This window comes from Rhipicephalus sanguineus, chromosome 10, assembly GCF_013339695.2.
Source record: "Rhipicephalus sanguineus isolate Rsan-2018 chromosome 10, BIME_Rsan_1.4, whole genome shotgun sequence".
Classification (NCBI taxonomy): domain Eukaryota; kingdom Metazoa; phylum Arthropoda; class Arachnida; order Ixodida; family Ixodidae; genus Rhipicephalus; species Rhipicephalus sanguineus.
In genome coordinates this window covers 7,133,906-7,149,687 of record NC_051185.1, presented here as the reverse complement: position 1 = coordinate 7,149,687, position 15,782 = coordinate 7,133,906, and the positions used below count along the sequence as shown (strand labels likewise).

Here is a 15,782-nt window from a genome sequence, read left to right as displayed (position 1 = left end):
TGTCTTCATTCATTGAATTGACTTCTTCAAAATTCTTCATTGAATTGTGTCTGTAAAAGCCCGTTTGGCTTTGTCCCGAAGTTAGACCTTGGGCCTTTCATTCATAGAGCTTACTTGCACAAAATTCGTCGTGTCGCATCGGTAGAAGCCCGTTTGGCTTTGTCCCGAGGTTAGAACTCGGGCTGTTTCATTCATTGAGCTTACTTGCACAGAATTCGTCGTCTCGCATCAGTGGAAGCCCATTTGGCTTTGTGCCGAGGTTAGAACTTCGGCTCTTTCATTAATGAACTTACTTGCCCAGAATTCGTCTTGACGCATCCGTAGAAGCCCATTCGGCTTTGTACCGAAGTTAAAACTTGGGCTATTTTATTCACTGAATTTACTTGCCTAGAGTTCGTCCTCTTGCATCGGTAGAAGTCCGTTTGGGTTTGTCCCGAGGTTAGAACTCTGGTTCTTTCATTCATCGACCTTACTTGCCCAGAGTTCGTCTTGTCGCATCGGTAGAAGCCCATTTGGCTTTGTGCCGAGGTTAGAACTCAGGCTCTTTCATTCATATAGCTTACTTACCTATAATTCGTCATGTAACATCGGTAGAAGCCCGTTTGACTTTGTCCCGAGGTTAGAACTCGGGCTCTTGCATTCATTGAACTTACTTGCACAGAATTCGTCCTGTCGCATCGGTAGAAGCCCGTTTGGCTTTGTACCGAGGTTAGAACTCGGGCTCTTTCATTCATAGAGCTTGCTTGCCCAGAATTCGTCTTGTCGCATCGGTAGAAGCCCCTTTGGCTTTGTCCCGAGGTTAAAACTCGGGCTCTTTCATTCATTGAACTTGCCCAGAATTTGTCTTGTCGCATCGGTAGAAGCCCGTTTGACTTTGTCTCGAGGTTAGAACTCGATCTCTTTCATTCATTGAGCTTACTTGCACAGAATTTGTCTTGTCGCATCGGTATTTCGGCTTTGTCCCGAGGTTAGAACTCGGGCGCTTTCATTCATTGAACTTACTTGCACAGAATTTGTCCTGTCGCATCGGTAGAAGCCCGTTTGACTTTGTCCCGAGGGTAGAACTCGGGCTCTTTCATTCATTGAACTTGCACAGAATTCGTCCTGTCGCATCGGTAGAAGACCATTTGGCTTTGTCCCGAGGTTAGAACTCGGGCTCTTTCATCCATCGAACTTACTTGCCCAGAATTCGTCTTGTCGCATCGGTAGAAGCCCATTTGGCTTTGTGCCGAGGTTAAAACTCGGGCTCTTTCATTCATTGAACTAATTACTTGCAGAGAATTCGTCTTGTCGCATCGGTAGAAGCCCGTTTGGCTTTGTCCCGAGGTTAGAACTCGGGCCCTTTCATTCGCTTAACTTACTTGCACAGAATTCGTCATCTATCATTGGTAGTAGCTCGTTTGACTTCGTCCCGAGGTTAGAACTCGGACTCTTTAATTCATTGAATTTACTTGCCCAGAATTCGTCTTGTCGCATTGGTAGAAGCCCGTTTGGCTTTGTCCCGAGGTTAGAACTCGGGCTCTTTCATTCGTTGAACTTACTTGCACAGAATTTGTTATCTAGCATCGGTAGAAGCCCATTTGGCTTTGTGCCGAGGTTAAAACTCGGGCTCGTTCATTCAATAAATTCACTTCCCCAGAATTCGTCTTGTCGCATCGGTAGAAGCCCATTTGGCTTTGTGCCGAGGTTAAAACTCAGGCTCTTTCATTCATTGAATTTACTTGCCCGGAATTCGTCTTGTCGCATCGGTAGAAGCCCGTTTGGCTTTGTCCCGAGGTTAGAACTTGGGCTCTTTTATTCATCGAACTTACTTGCCCAGAGTTTGTCTTGTCGCATCGGTAGAAGCCCATTTGGCTTTGTGCCGAGGTTAAAACTCGGGCTCTTTCATTCATCGAACTTACTTGCCCAGAATTCGTCGTCGCATCGGTAGAAGCCCATTAGGCTTTGTGCCGAGGTTAATACTCGGGCTCTTTCATTCATTGAATTTACTTGCCCAGAATTCGTCTTGTAGCATCGGTAGAAGCCCGTTTGGCTTTGTCCCGATGTTAGAACTTGGGCTCTTTCATTCGTTGAACTTACCTGCACAGAATTCGTTATCTAGCATCGGTAGAACCCCATTTGGCTTTGTGCCGAGGTCAAAACTCGGGCTCGTTCATTCAATGAATTCACTTGCCCGGAATTCGTCTTGTCGCATCGGTAGAAGCCCATTTGGCTTTGTGCCGAGGTTAAAACTCGGGCTCTTTCATTCATTGAATTTACTTGCCCAGAATTCGTCTTGTAGCATCGGTAGAAGCCCGTTTGGCTTTGTCCCGAGGTTAGAACTTGGGCTCTTTTATTCATCGAACTTACTTGCCCAGAGTTTGTCTTGTCGCATCGGTAGAACCCCATTTGGCTTTGTGCCGAGGTCAAAACTCGGGCTCGTTCATTCATTGAATTCACTTGCCCGGAATTCGTCTTGTCGCATCGGTAGAAGCCCATTTGGCTTTGTGCCGAGGTTAAAACTCGGGCTCTTTCATTCATTGAATTTACTTGCCCAGAATTCGTCTTGTAGCATCGGTAGAAGCCCGTTTGGCTTTGTCCCGATGTTAGAACTTGGGCTTTTTTATTCATCGAACTTACTTGCCCAGAGTTTGTCTTGTCGCATCGGTAGAACCCCATTTGGCTTTGTGCCGAGGTCAAAACTCGGGCTCGTTCATTCATTGAATTCACTTGCCCAGAATTCGTCTTGTCGCATCGGTAGAAGCCCATTTGGCTTTGTGCCGAGGTTAAAACTCGGGCTCTTTCATTCATTGAATTTACTTGCCCAGAATTCGTCTTGTAGCATCGGTAGAAGCCCGTTTGGCTTTGTCCCGAGGTTAGAACTTGGGCTCTTTTATTCATCGAGCTTACTTGCCCAGAATTCATCTTGTCGCATCGGTAGAAGCCCATTTGGCTTTGTGCCGAGGTTAAAACTCGGGCTCTTTCATTCATTGAATTTACTTGTCCAGAATTCGTCTTGTCGCATCGGTAGAAGCCCGTTTGACTTTGTGCCGAGGTTAAAACTCAGGCTCTTTCATTCATTGAATTTACTTGCCCGGAATTCGTCTTGTAGCATCGGTAGAAGCCCGTTTGGCTTTGTCCCGATGTTAGAACTTGGGCTCTTTCATTCGTTGAACTTACCTGCACAGAATTCGTTATCTAGCATCGGTAGAACCCCATTTGGCTTTGTGCCGAGGTCAAAACTCGGGCTCGTTCATTCATTGAATTCACTTGCCCAGAATTCGTCTTGTCGCATCGGTAGAAGCCCATTTGGCTTTGTGCCGAGGTTAAAACTCGGGCTCTTTCATTCATTGAATTTACTTGCCCAGAATTCGTCTTGTAGCATCGGTAGAAGCCCGTTTGGCTTTGTCCCGAGGTTAGAACTTGGGCTCTTTTATTCATCGAGCTTACTTGCCCAGAATTCATCTTGTCGCATCGGTAGAAGCCCATTTGGCTTTGTGCCGAGGTTAAAACTCGGGCTCTTTCATTCATTGAATTTACTTGCCCAGAATTCGTCTTGTAGCATCGGTAGAAGCCCGTTTGGCTTTGTCCCGAGGTTAGAACTTGGGCTCTTTTATTCATCGAGCTTACTTGCCCAGAATTCATCTTGTCGCATCGGTAGAAGCCCATTTGGCTTTGTGCCGAGGTTAAAACTCGGGCTCGTTCATTCAATAAATTCACTTGCCCAGAATTCGTCTTGTCGCATCGGTAGAAGCCCATTTGGCTTTGTGCCGAGGTTAAAACTCAGGCTCTTTCATTCATTGAATTTACTTGCCCGGAATTCGTCTTGTCGCATCGGTAGAAGCCCGTTTGGCTTTGTCCCGAGGTTAGAACTTGGGCTCTTTTATTCATCGAACTTACTTGCCCAGAGTTTGTCTTGTCGCATCGGTAGAAGCCCATTTGGCTTTGTGCCGAGGTTAAAACTCGGGCTCTTTCATTCATCGAACTTACTTGCCCAGAATTCGTCGTCGCATCGGTAGAAGCCCATTAGGCTTTGTGCCGAGGTTAATACTCGGGCTCTTTCATTCATTGAATTTACTTGCCCAGAATTCGTCTTGTAGCATCGGTAGAAGCCCGTTTGGCTTTGTCCCGATGTTAGAACTTGGGCTCTTTTATTCATCGAACTTACTTGCCCAGAGTTTGTCTTGTCGCATCGGTAGAAGCCCATTTGGCTTTGTGCCGAGGTTAAAACTCGGGCTCTTTCATTCATCGAACTTACTTGCCCAGAATTCGTCGTCGCATCGGTAGAAGCCCATTAGGCTTTGTGCCGAGGTTAATACTCGGGCTCTTTCATTCATTGAATTTACTTGCCCAGAATTCGTCTTGTAGCATCGGTAGAAGCCCGTTTGGCTTTGTCCCGATGTTAGAACTTGGGCTCTTTCATTCGTTGAACTTACCTGCACAGAATTCGTTATCTAGCATCGGTAGAACCCCATTTGGCTTTGTGCCGAGGTCAAAACTCGGGCTCGTTCATTCATTGAATTCACTTGCCCAGAATTCGTCTTGTCGCATCGGTAGAAGCCCATTTGGCTTTGTGCCGAGGTTAAAACTCGGGCTCTTTCATTCATTGAATTTACTTGCCCAGAATTCGTCTTGTAGCATCGGTAGAAGCCCGTTTGGCTTTGTCCCGAGGTTAGAACTTGGGCTCTTTTATTCATCGAGCTTACTTGCCCAGAATTCACCTTGTCGCATCGGTAGAAGCCCATTTGGCTTTGTGCCGAGGTTAAAACTCGGGCTCTTTCATTCATTGAATTCACTTGCCCAGAATTCGTCGTCGCATCGGTAGAAGCCCATTAGGCTTTGTCCCGAGGTTAGAACTTGGGCTCTTTTATTCATCGAGCTTACTTGCCCAGAATTCACCTTGTCGCATCGGTAGAACCCCATTTGGCTTTGTGCCGAGGTCAAAACTCGGGCTCTTTCATTCATTGAATTCACTTGCCCAGAATTCGTCGTCGCATCGGTAGAAGCCCATTAGGCTTTGTCCCGAGGTTAGAACTTGGGCTCTTTTATTCATCGAGCTTACTTGCCCAGAATTCACCTTGTCGCATCGGTAGAAGCCCATTTGGCTTTGTGCCGAGGTTAAAACTCGGGCTCTTTCATTCATTGAATTTACTTGCCCAGAATTCGTCTTGTAGCATCGGTAGAAGCCCGTTTGGCTTTGTCCCGAGGTTAGAACTTGGGCTCTTTTATTCATCGAGCTTACTTGCCCAGAATTCACCTTGTCGCATCGGTAGAAGCCCATTTGGCTTTGTGCCGAGGTTAAAACTCGGGCTCTTTCATTCATTGAATTCACTTGCCCAGAATTCGTCGTCGCATCGGTAGAAGCCCATTAGGCTTTGTCCCGAGGTTAGAACTTGGGCTCTTTTATTCATCGAGCTTACTTGCCCAGAATTCACCTTGTCGCATCGGTAGAACCCCATTTGGCTTTGTGCCGAGGTCAAAACTCGGGCTCTTTCATTCATCGAACTTACTTGCCCAGAATTCGTCGTCGCATCGGTAGAAGCCCATTAGGCTTTGTGCCGAGGTTAATACTCGGGCTCTTTCATTCATTGAATTTACTTGCCCAGAATTCGTCTTGTAGCATCGGTAGAAGCCCGTTTGGCTTTGTCCCGAGGTTAGAACTTGGGCTCTTTTATTCATCGAGCTTACTTGCCCAGAATTCACCTTGTCGCATCGGTAGAAGCCCATTTGGCTTTGTGCCGAGGTTAAAACTCGGGCTCGTTCATTCATTGAATTCACTTGCCCAGAATTCGTCTTGTCGCATCGGTAGAAGCCCATTTGGCTTTGTGCCGAGGTTAAAACTCGGGCTCTTTCATTCATTGAATTTACTTGCCCAGAATTCGTCTTGTAGCATCGGTAGAAGCCCGTTTGGCTTTGTCCCGAGGTTAGAACTTGGGCTCTTTTATTCATCGAGCTTACTTGCCCAGAATTCACCTTGTCGCATCGGTAGAACCCCATTTGGCTTTGTGCCGAGGTCAAAACTCGGGCTCTTTCATTCATCGAACTTACTTGCCCAGAATTCGTCGTCGCATCGGTAGAAGCCCATTAGGCTTTGTGCCGAGGTTAATACTCGGGCTCTTTCATTCATTGAATTTACTTGCCCAGAATTCGTCTTGTAGCATCGGTAGAAGCCCGTTTGGCTTTGTCCCGATGTTAGAACTTGGGCTCTTTTATTCATCGAACTTACTTGCCCAGAGTTTGTCTTGTCGCATCGGTAGAAGCCCATTTGGCTTTGTGCCGAGGTTAAAACTCGGGCTCTTTCATTCATCGAACTTACTTGCCCAGAATTCGTCGTCGCATCGGTAGAAGCCCATTAGGCTTTGTGCCGAGGTTAATACTCGGGCTCTTTCATTCATTGAATTTACTTGCCCAGAATTCGTCTTGTAGCATCGGTAGAAGCCCGTTTGGCTTTGTCCCGATGTTAGAACTTGGGCTCTTTCATTCGTTGAACTTACCTGCACAGAATTCGTTATCTAGCATCGGTAGAACCCCATTTGGCTTTGTGCCGAGGTCAAAACTCGGGCTCGTTCATTCATTGAATTCACTTGCCGAGAATTCGTCTTGTCGCATCGGTAGAAGCCCATTTGGCTTTGTGCCGAGGTTAAAACTCGGGCTCTTTCATTCATTGAATTTACTTGCCCAGAATTCGTCTTGTAGCATCGGTAGAAGCCCGTTTGGCTTTGTCCCGAGGTTAGAACTTGGGCTCTTTTATTCATCGAGCTTACTTGCCCAGAATTCACCTTGTCGCATCGGTAGAAGCCCATTTGGCTTTGTGCCGAGGTTAAAACTCGGGCTCTTTCATTCATTGAATTTACTTGCCCAGAATTCGTCTTGTAGCATCGGTAGAAGCCCGTTTGGCTTTGTCCCGAGGTTAGAACTTGGGCTCTTTTATTCATCGAGCTTACTTGCCCAGAATTCACCTTGTCGCATCGGTAGAACCCCATTTGGCTTTGTGCCGAGGTCAAAACTCGGGCTCTTTCATTCATCGAACTTACTTGCCCAGAATTCGTCGTCGCATCGGTAGAAGCCCATTAGGCTTTGTGCCGAGGTTAATACTCGGGCTCTTTCATTCATTGAATTTACTTGCCCAGAATTCGTCTTGTAGCATCGGTAGAAGCCCGTTTGGCTTTGTCCCGAGGTTAGAACTTGGGCTCTTTTATTCATCGAGCTTACTTGCCCAGAATTCACCTTGTCGCATCGGTAGAAGCCCATTTGGCTTTGTGCCGAGGTTAAAACTCGGGCTCGTTCATTCATTGAATTTACTTGCCCAGAATTCGTCTTGTCGCATCGGTAGAAGCCCATTTGGCTTTGTGCCGAGGTTAAAACTCGGGCTCTTTCATTCATTGAATTTACTTGCCCAGAATTCGTCTTGTAGCATCGGTAGAAGCCCGTTTGGCTTTGTCCCGAGGTTAGAACTTGGGCTCTTTTATTCATCGAGCTTACTTGCCCAGAATTCATCTTGTCGCATCGGTAGAAGCCCATTTGGCTTTGTGCCGAGGTTAAAACTCGGGCTCTTTCATTCATTGAATTTACTTGTCCAGAATTCGTCTTGTCGCATCGGTAGAAGCCCGTTTGACTTTGTCCCGAGGTTAGAACTCGGGCTCTTTCATTCATTGAACTTACTTGCCCAGAATTCATCTAGCATCGGTAGAAGCCAGTTTGGCTTTGTCCCGAGGTTAGAACTCGGGCCTTTCGTTTGTTGAACTTATTTGCACAGTAATTGTCGCGTTGCATGGCTAGAAGCCTGTTTGGCTTCCGAGGTTTGATCTCGTGTTGGTTATTGCGACAATTGCACCAATATCTTGTAAAACGTCATTGTGCTTTTACCGTTGGAAGCACCTGCTTGGCTTTGCCTTCAGAGTGTACTGCAGTGCGGTTGTTTCGCGAGTTCAACGAAATTGTTATAAAGCAGTTTTCTTGTCAATAACAAGGGTTTCATACAAGTTATCTGTCCTCGCACATTTCTGAATGCGTCCGCAAACATATTTTATATGGCAGGTCACCATAGCTCTTGTTTGTGAAGCTCCCGCATTTTTGTGTTCGCCAGCACGGCGGTTTAGTGTCCGGAGTGATCGCCACTTTCGGTTGACATCCTCCCTTAGAATCTCTTAGTGCACTTGTTTATTTGGCTTTGACTGGTGGTCTTATCTCGGAGTGATTGCTTGACACATTGAGCGGATTTGTTGTATAATGTGGTGCTGGTGTCCGAAAGTTTGAAGTGCTCGTTTGGTGTTGCCTGTTTATCTCGGACATGTTTCTTTCTTGTATACTCTCTTGTCGGGTGCGAGAGTTTCATACATGGCCTCTGTTTCTTTGCATGTCGCTCATCACAAATTTAGAACCTCAACACGCTGCTGCAAAAGTGCACAATGTGAAGAAGTGGGAAAGGGGTGGGTGCTTACCCTCACCAACAAACACTCTGGCCAATGCAAGGGTTTCCATTTTTTGAGACTCGCAATAAAGCTGGTTCGCGGTGCTAGCCCACCGTGCTCGTAATTTATCCCGTGTGAATCATTTCGCTTCGATGGATGTGCACAAGCATCCGCTTTGAAGTGTCGTGCTCCTCAATCTGCATACTCCCTCCTGTTTGTTACAGGTAAATACGCACGCTAGAATATCTAAGTTCGTTGGACCATGGAACCTTACCGAATTTGTTGTATCGTAGACACCACACACACCATCAGGCATCTGGTCAGCATATTTTGTCGAAGTGGGCCGTGTGGAATATTTGTCGTGTGCAACTCTTATGTCAGCTGTTTGTACATTGGACTGTTCCTCAGCTGTGACTGTTCGTTACTCGCCACCTGGCCCTCGTGCCGCAATAACCCACGAGGCATAATCGGTGATGTTCAATTATTGCATAGATTGTATTAGCCGATAAGTTTCCATGACCATATGCTCGAATGACTCTTTGCACATTGCTTGAAAAGTCAATAAATATGTGAACACTGTCTTTGGTGAATCGTAACAAAAGGTCTGCACTTTTCTGCGTTCGACTTTCCTTCGCCTTTCACGGTGTGATTTGAAGCCGAAACTACAGGCACGATGGTAAGCGTTTTCTTTGTTCTTACGTTCTTAACATGGCCACGGAGGTATGCTTATGTAAAAAAGATTTCGCTCTAAGTTAACAGACCGATTCAGATCGATATGTATCTAAGGAGCAGATATGGTGATAGGTTTCCTGGAGGTAATGTGCATAGCCAGATAGAAATAAACACGTACAGATATCATTGAGATCAACATAAAGATGGTAACATGCATACCAGTCTGCGTAAGAAATTTAGGAAACCTGTCTTTTATAGAAAGTATTCTACAAGGCTCGGGTTTCTATCTCTGCCCGGGCCATTAACTGATTGTACTGCAGATATGCAGCGTCGGCTACGTAGGAAAGAAGCAGGAATAAATACACAATCCGCCACGGATCACGTAAAAGACACGAATGATCGCTTCAAGGTCTTGTTGACAAGGCGCAATAGAGGATTCTACCCGGCACACAGCACCATATCTCGTTAGCTTATGCATGCTGCATTAGTCCGACGTTTTCGCTTTACTATAATAGGTGACATATTTGAGATACTTTTTTTTTGCCTTCGTGTCGTGTTTTAGATTTCAGACAGCTTCATGGATCGTGTAAGTTGAGATCGTCCGCCATATGCGTAGCCAGGGTAGGGTGTGGGGGATGCGTTTGCATGTGCATATATATATAGTGTATATATGAATCAGTGTTGTATGCGTTACCGAAAAAAAGTCACTAAATACGTTACTCGTTACGCTAAAGAAAAAGGAACGCGTTACCGCCCTGCATTACCAATGAAAAAAAGTAACGCGTTACCGTTACCGAAAAAAAGTAACGGACGTTACTTCCGCCGTTACTCCATAGCCAGAAATCTTAATCAGTGCACCTTTGCCTCAAGAACCTACAATAGATACTTTATAAAACTCATATTTATATATCATGTTAAAGTTGCCGCCCAAACAAAAATATAACCCCAAATACTGATTAAACGAGAATAATAGCCACAAATGTGCCGTATCTTCGTAGTACTACAGTGGCCTAAAGTTGCCTGTAAGTTGCTTGTGATGGCTTTAACTCTGCGGCACAAGGAGAAGCTGTTTTTCGGAATGGGTAATCGGTTTCATCATCAACGCTCTCCGAAATGAAAACATCACTGAACAAACTTGCACCAATTATGACAGCGGGCTTCTGCTACCAAAATCAATGCGCAAATTTTGTAAAGGAATGCTTAAATGGAATAAATCTGGAGAAAAGTATTTGCGCACATAAACAAGTTTTTTTTTATTTTTCTTTTACAATTGCCGCAAATATTGCGATTGCGTACATGAAAGTATTCAAGGTCAGCCTCGCTTGCTCAGGAGTTCAATAACCAGAAACGTAGGCGCAGTTGCAAATATCAAGAAGCAAAACTAATTTTGAATAAGAAGTTTATGGACAGTGCTACAGTTTTCTAATGTAACTACAAATTGCTGAATAAAAGCAACAGCTGCCTTTCAAAGCTTTAATCGGACTGCTTGACTTGTTTATTAGCGAATACCTCCGCACATACGCTAAATAGGAGCTCGACGGACGCACTATGTGGTACTCCTCTATTCACTTTGCAGGGGCGTAGCCAAGGAAGGGGGGGGGGGTTCAAACACCCCCGAAAATTTTCAATTTTGCTTGCGTATATATACACGTTACACGTAAAACGCACGCACAAATATACATAAAGTATGGTTGAATTCTAGCTACGCCCCTGACTTTCAGGAAGAGCTGGTGAAGGCGCGGAGAGTTTTCTTTGAGCCCGCTCATGGCGATGCCATGCGGCACCAAAGGCAGACAGTCGCTCATCCTCATTTGGCGATTATGTTCAGAAAGGATTTGTGAAGGAAGACATCCTCGGTTGTGCTGGAGCTCACACCGAGTCTTGCGTGTCCGCAAGCCGAGCAGATCTCGACAGCTCGCTTTTGACGGTTACAAGGACCGCATACACTTCGCTTCATCGACAATCAACGACAACTTGAACCTCGATAACAAGGTAGCCGAAATTATAGCAAATCCGTTTATGAAATTTCGGCGATTCGCTCCCCCTTGAGATTACCCCCGCGCAAAAAAGGACACGCCCATGCGATGCCGCTTTGTCAATGCTTGGCAGACCGACAGCAGTCCGCCGCAGGGCCGCAGCGCCAAATAACGCCGGACGAGCTCTGAGAAAGGCACTCCTACAAGACGAGTGAATTTTGTGTAAGACGGCGAGTATAATTGGAATTGAAAGTAACGAGTAACGTGACACCTCACGTTACCGAAAAATTGTAACGAAAGTATGTTACCCGTTACAGTTCCGAAATAGTAACGAGTACGTTACTTAGTTACTGAAAAAAGTAACGCGTTACCGGTAACGCCGTTACTTGTAACGCGTTACCGTCAACACTGCTGCTAGCAGAGGAGCACGCGAGCGTCTGTTGGTAGTTTAGGGGCCTGGCGCTTTGTGTTTACGCCACGAAATTTTCCGACCAAGGAGAGGTGCACAGCTTCGCTGTAAAAAATAAAATGAGATTACGGTACTTTAATTCGTATCAGTGCTTTATGAAGAACCGATTTACTGACGCCTTCCGTGCACGAGCCGGTACCATTCAATAATTTTGTTTCCACCGGCAATTAGTGGCGAATGGTTCACCTCTAATGTTTTTGATCAATAACACTGTACACTGTCGATTGGCCCACAGTGCACGAATCTGTTTCGATATGATGGCTTTGCACGCACTTCTTTTTGACAAAATGAAAAGCACAGATAACAGCACAGCAACATTCAGCGGCAGCTATAGGCCAAGCTGGCCGATCAAAGCTTCAGTATACTGTTGACGCGGGTTTGTTCTATCGCGATGCTAAGCTCCCATGAACATAATCCACAGTTAACACGCTAAGCTTCTTCAAAGGAAGCTTAGCGTGAACAAGGTCGGGGAGGGGTGTGTTGGCTGCACAACATTGCCCCCTTCCCCAACCTTGTTTTTCTGAAAGCATCCATTTATTACGTAACAATATTCGTTTACTTGCGACGGTTAATATGGCACCGGGAAAGGGGGATGTGCAAAGTACCTGAGCTCGTACATATTCAAGTAATTGATGCGTGTACCAACTGTAAATTCTTTAAGTTCGCAGACATATTACGTGCATATTTCCACGTTCTTTATACTTGAGTTTGCGTGCGCCTGAATACGACTTATTCCATGCGTAAAGTGAAGTACTGTACTTGTTCGCAATCTGTCACGAGTGTTGGTGTCACAAGAGCTGCGCGGCACATCGACTTGTTCGCCGTGCGAGAGGAACAAGCGCGCAAGGCTCACTCTGCGTGTTTCGTAGGAAAGCTATACGCAAGGCCCCGCTGCTCTGTGCCGGATGCAAATCCCGCGCGCTTCGGAAAAGTACCGGATGTCACTTTTCATGCTTACGCGCATTCGCCATATTCTTGATGAGTCGTCGTTGATTTGGTTATCTGCATGCAAAACTTTTCGGCTTGCACTCTGTTCTGACGCTGTGCGGCAGGTCAGAACACACCCGAAAACTTTCTTTTTTCGTGTATATATATGACGTGCAGAACACGCACCGAAGGTATCATATCGTACGTGCTTAGCGAGGCTGTGACCATGTTCACAAGGCATACACACTCTGTACGTGGGAAATACCCTCTCTCCCAGAACCGACGTCAAGAAGACGAACATAGCATGTTTTTTCCAAGCATTCAAACGTTCTTTAGGCCAAATTCTCGACGGTTATGCCGTTTCTATTTCAAGATGACACGAAGGTAGCATACAACATATGCCGTGTAAAAGAGCTGCAAGTAAAACATGGTGAAAAATAAACCGTTCCTTGTCGCATGGACATGCGGGAGATAAGGCTGAAATGGAGCACGAAGCTAATGCGCGCGTCATTCGTATTTCTCAGTGGTTACAGTAAAAAATACCTCCAAGTGACGAACACGCAGCATAACCATCTACTGAACGGTACTATGCAGTCACCGCGAAGTACAATTTTGCACCGTCTGATGGGCGCCACGAGAAAAAAATGCACTGCCACAGCAAATATGGCCTAAAAATACCGATGGCAAGGCCTTTAATTTTACTAAAGCGCGGAAGAAATTCCGGCTCTCTCGCACGATCGTGCGATAGCATGCATGCGGTGGCGATGCCAAGCATGGGCGTCGGCAGGCTTGGGGTGGGGAGAGTGGAAGGGTCGAGCATTGCGCCCACCTGCCGGTGCCCATGATGGCGAGGAACATTTCGAAACAGGGAGGGCACGCACAATTGAAATGGTGTTGGAGCGGGCGGACGACTCCCCTGGCTAACGGCGACGCGAGTGCCGCGTGCATCCGTATACAGCTATCTGATGAGGGAAAACCGCGGTACCTGCTGCCGCATGGAACTGATCACATAGTTGCGTGCAGCACGTCGCCTGCCCACGCCCTCACTGCCGGGACGCTTGCTGCAGCGTGCGCGTTTTCTGTCTGAGTTTTCTTCGTATCCGCTCTGCTTCTGACTGTGCGGCGAGTATTGCGTCAGGTCAGCGTTAGGTTAGACGAGCGGCTTTTGTTTCGGCAACCGACGCGCACTCTCCACGGCACGCTCCGCGGTCCCGCACAAGGAACGAGAGGTTCGTCGCTTATTAAAACCATGCAGTGCGCTTACGACAGCGCTGTGTTACACGCGCGGCCGAGCAGATAGATTGAAGGCGCCATGGCACCCGATTTTAGATCATAATCTCTGTTAAATCCTCAAGCGCTCAAAAACAGGCTGGCGAAATTTTGGCGCATTTGGTCGGGCTTGTAACTGCATATATGAACACGGCCTGAGAGTCGTTCACTCTTACACGCACTCGCGAGCCGTGACGTCACAAGCAGCTTGCCTTGCGAGCGTGTGCATTCCGGCGAACGATTTTGTTGCGTGGTCAGCTGCGCGTGCAATCCAGCTGCCTTGTTCTGTTTGGTACTGAAACTGAACGATTTGCAGCGGCTGTAACTTTGGTAGAAAACGACGGGTCCGCTCCATGCAGAACATGACGCCAAAGGCGCCATGGTCGCAATTACGTTTGAACCACAGTAGGCTTAATGCGTGTGCATTTTAGCGCTGTTCTGCTGCAAAAATAAGGATGCGTAACACTTGTAAGTCGTTATCGTTCGAATAGATAAATTTTCCCGTTTTTCTCGAATATTCGCATCTTTAGGCACATATGCGGCAGTGGGTGAGTATTCGGGAAATCCGAATATGCATTTTCCCAATCCAATATGCTTCGAACAAAAAATATTCTATTCGTATTCGAAATTTCGATCATTGGCACACATCTACATTCTTGCATTTTGCTTCCAGACGGCCACTGCGCGGGACCTCGTGCTCGGCAGCAGAATTAAGTTACGCAACGCCGTTAGCCCTGACGCACCACGACGGTTAAAAGCTATAATAGGCCTGCAAGCTCTGACACAGTATAGCACAAGCGGCAACACTCCATATCAAAATTGCGAAACGACGTGGGAAACAAAAAAAAAAAAGAAAACAAGCCGCCACTTACCGTCTTTGTCAGTTGCAGTAGTACTGCGGGCCAATTTGCTGGATGAAGTCGCTTTGGTACCACGCCTGTTCATCCTGGCTGTCCGGTTCTGCGGGCGGTGTGCCTGTCGTGAAATCGAGCTTGTTATTTTCAGGGCACTCGGGAACTGCGACGAAGCAGCAGCGAGATGCCAGACACAACGGCTGTCGACACACGAACTGTGTCGGATCAAGCAGGCTAGAAGCGATCCGCAGTGGCACACACCCACTTTCAGGATCAACAGGCGCGTGAGCTAACTTCAAATCGCCGCTGCCCACTGATCAAAGGCAAGCGATAACAACAGTAGCTAAACTCTGCAAAAAGAAAGGTATCTACTTTTTATGATCTATAACCTAAAGTTGTCGCGTCACCTGTAGGTAAGCAAATTCAACCACACTTAAGCTGAGTCCTGCAGAGTTACGCGCTTATCCACTGCATATAGTTCTGTTGTGGGGGCGCTTCAATAGCACGCTATCACGTAGACGAGGATATAAGATGTTATTCCTTTATGCTATTCACGCAATTACAGACTAAGAAAAGCTCCGTGGCGAAAACCTTTGTACAACCAACGTCCTAGAAATTGGAGGGATTATAAATATGCGCCTGCGATTTTTAAGAGAACAGTCGCCATTGCGAAGGACGGTTATGATAGCCAGCCGTTCTGAGTTCTTTTCAAAACCTGGCAACAGGAAACCCCTTTTTAACTTCATGAGTACCAAAAAGGTCATTCCTTCACCCATAAACACCGAATCGGTGGTTTCAACGCCATGTGAATTGTCTAGTTTTCTTGAAAATATTGCTAAAGGACTTGGAAGGCCCTTCACGACTGCCTCCTCATATCACTCACGGTCTCTTCTTAAAAGTGACGACTTTCAAGAGGTCACAGCTTCGGCACAAGTAGTGAAAATCTTGCCCAATTCCACGCCAGGTCCTGATGACATTCCTACATCGGTAATAAAAACTATACATAAAGTTCTACCCTGGGACCTACTTGCAATCGTTAACCACTCTATTAGAAATTCATGGATTCCACCTGATTGGATAATTGCGAAAATAATTCCTTTATTAAAAAATCAAGGCGCTGGATTTACTTTATATAACATTAGGCCTATATCGCGCACATCTAATCTGGTAAAACTAATCGAAAGAATCTTACACATTCGGATAGATAATCGCTTGAATGAAAACA

The 15,782-nt window shown here is 46.3% G+C and overlaps 2 protein-coding genes across 3 annotated transcripts in view; one reads left to right on the top strand and one right to left on the bottom strand.

Moving 5' to 3' along the window:
- Nucleotides 1-14,785, bottom strand: part of LOC119406928 (uncharacterized) — a 36,347-nt gene extending 21,562 nt beyond the window's left edge. Inside the window, exon 1 of one of the 2 annotated variants that reach the window (XM_037673719.2) lies at nt 14,576-14,785. In XM_037673719.2, coding sequence (XP_037529647.1) covers nt 14,576-14,648 — 73 coding nt within the window. In that variant the 5' untranslated portion in view covers nt 14,649-14,785. The remainder of the gene's footprint in view (nt 1-14,575) is intronic. The other variant, XM_037673720.2, reaches the window with a different exon arrangement.
- On the top strand, nt 275-8,963 carry LOC125760331 (uncharacterized). Its single transcript, XM_049420255.1, has 6 exons — nt 275-528; nt 1,144-1,233; nt 1,955-2,134; nt 2,675-2,764; nt 3,035-3,844; nt 7,694-8,963. Exons 3-6 carry the CDS (start codon nt 2,043-2,045, stop codon nt 7,719-7,721), a joined length of 1,020 nt encoding a protein of 339 aa, XP_049276212.1. The 5' UTR covers nt 275-528; nt 1,144-1,233; nt 1,955-2,042; the 3' UTR covers nt 7,722-8,963.
- Nucleotides 14,786-15,782: the final 997 nt, after the last annotated feature.

What these genes read in the sequence shown, in the direction of transcription:
- LOC125760331 (XM_049420255.1), top strand. Translation starts at nt 2,043, where the DNA reads ATGTTAGAACTTGGGCTCTTTCATTCGTTGAACTTACCTGCACAGAAT. An exon ending in CCATTTGGCTTTGTGCCGAG is followed by an intron (nt 2,135 to 2,674) that starts GTCAAAACTCGG and finishes CTTTGTGCCGAG; the next exon opens with GTCAAAACTCGGGCTCGTTC. An exon ending in CCGTTTGGCTTTGTCCCGAG is followed by an intron (nt 3,845 to 7,693) that starts GTTAGAACTTGG and finishes CTTTGTCCCGAG; the next exon opens with GTTAGAACTCGGGCCTTTCG.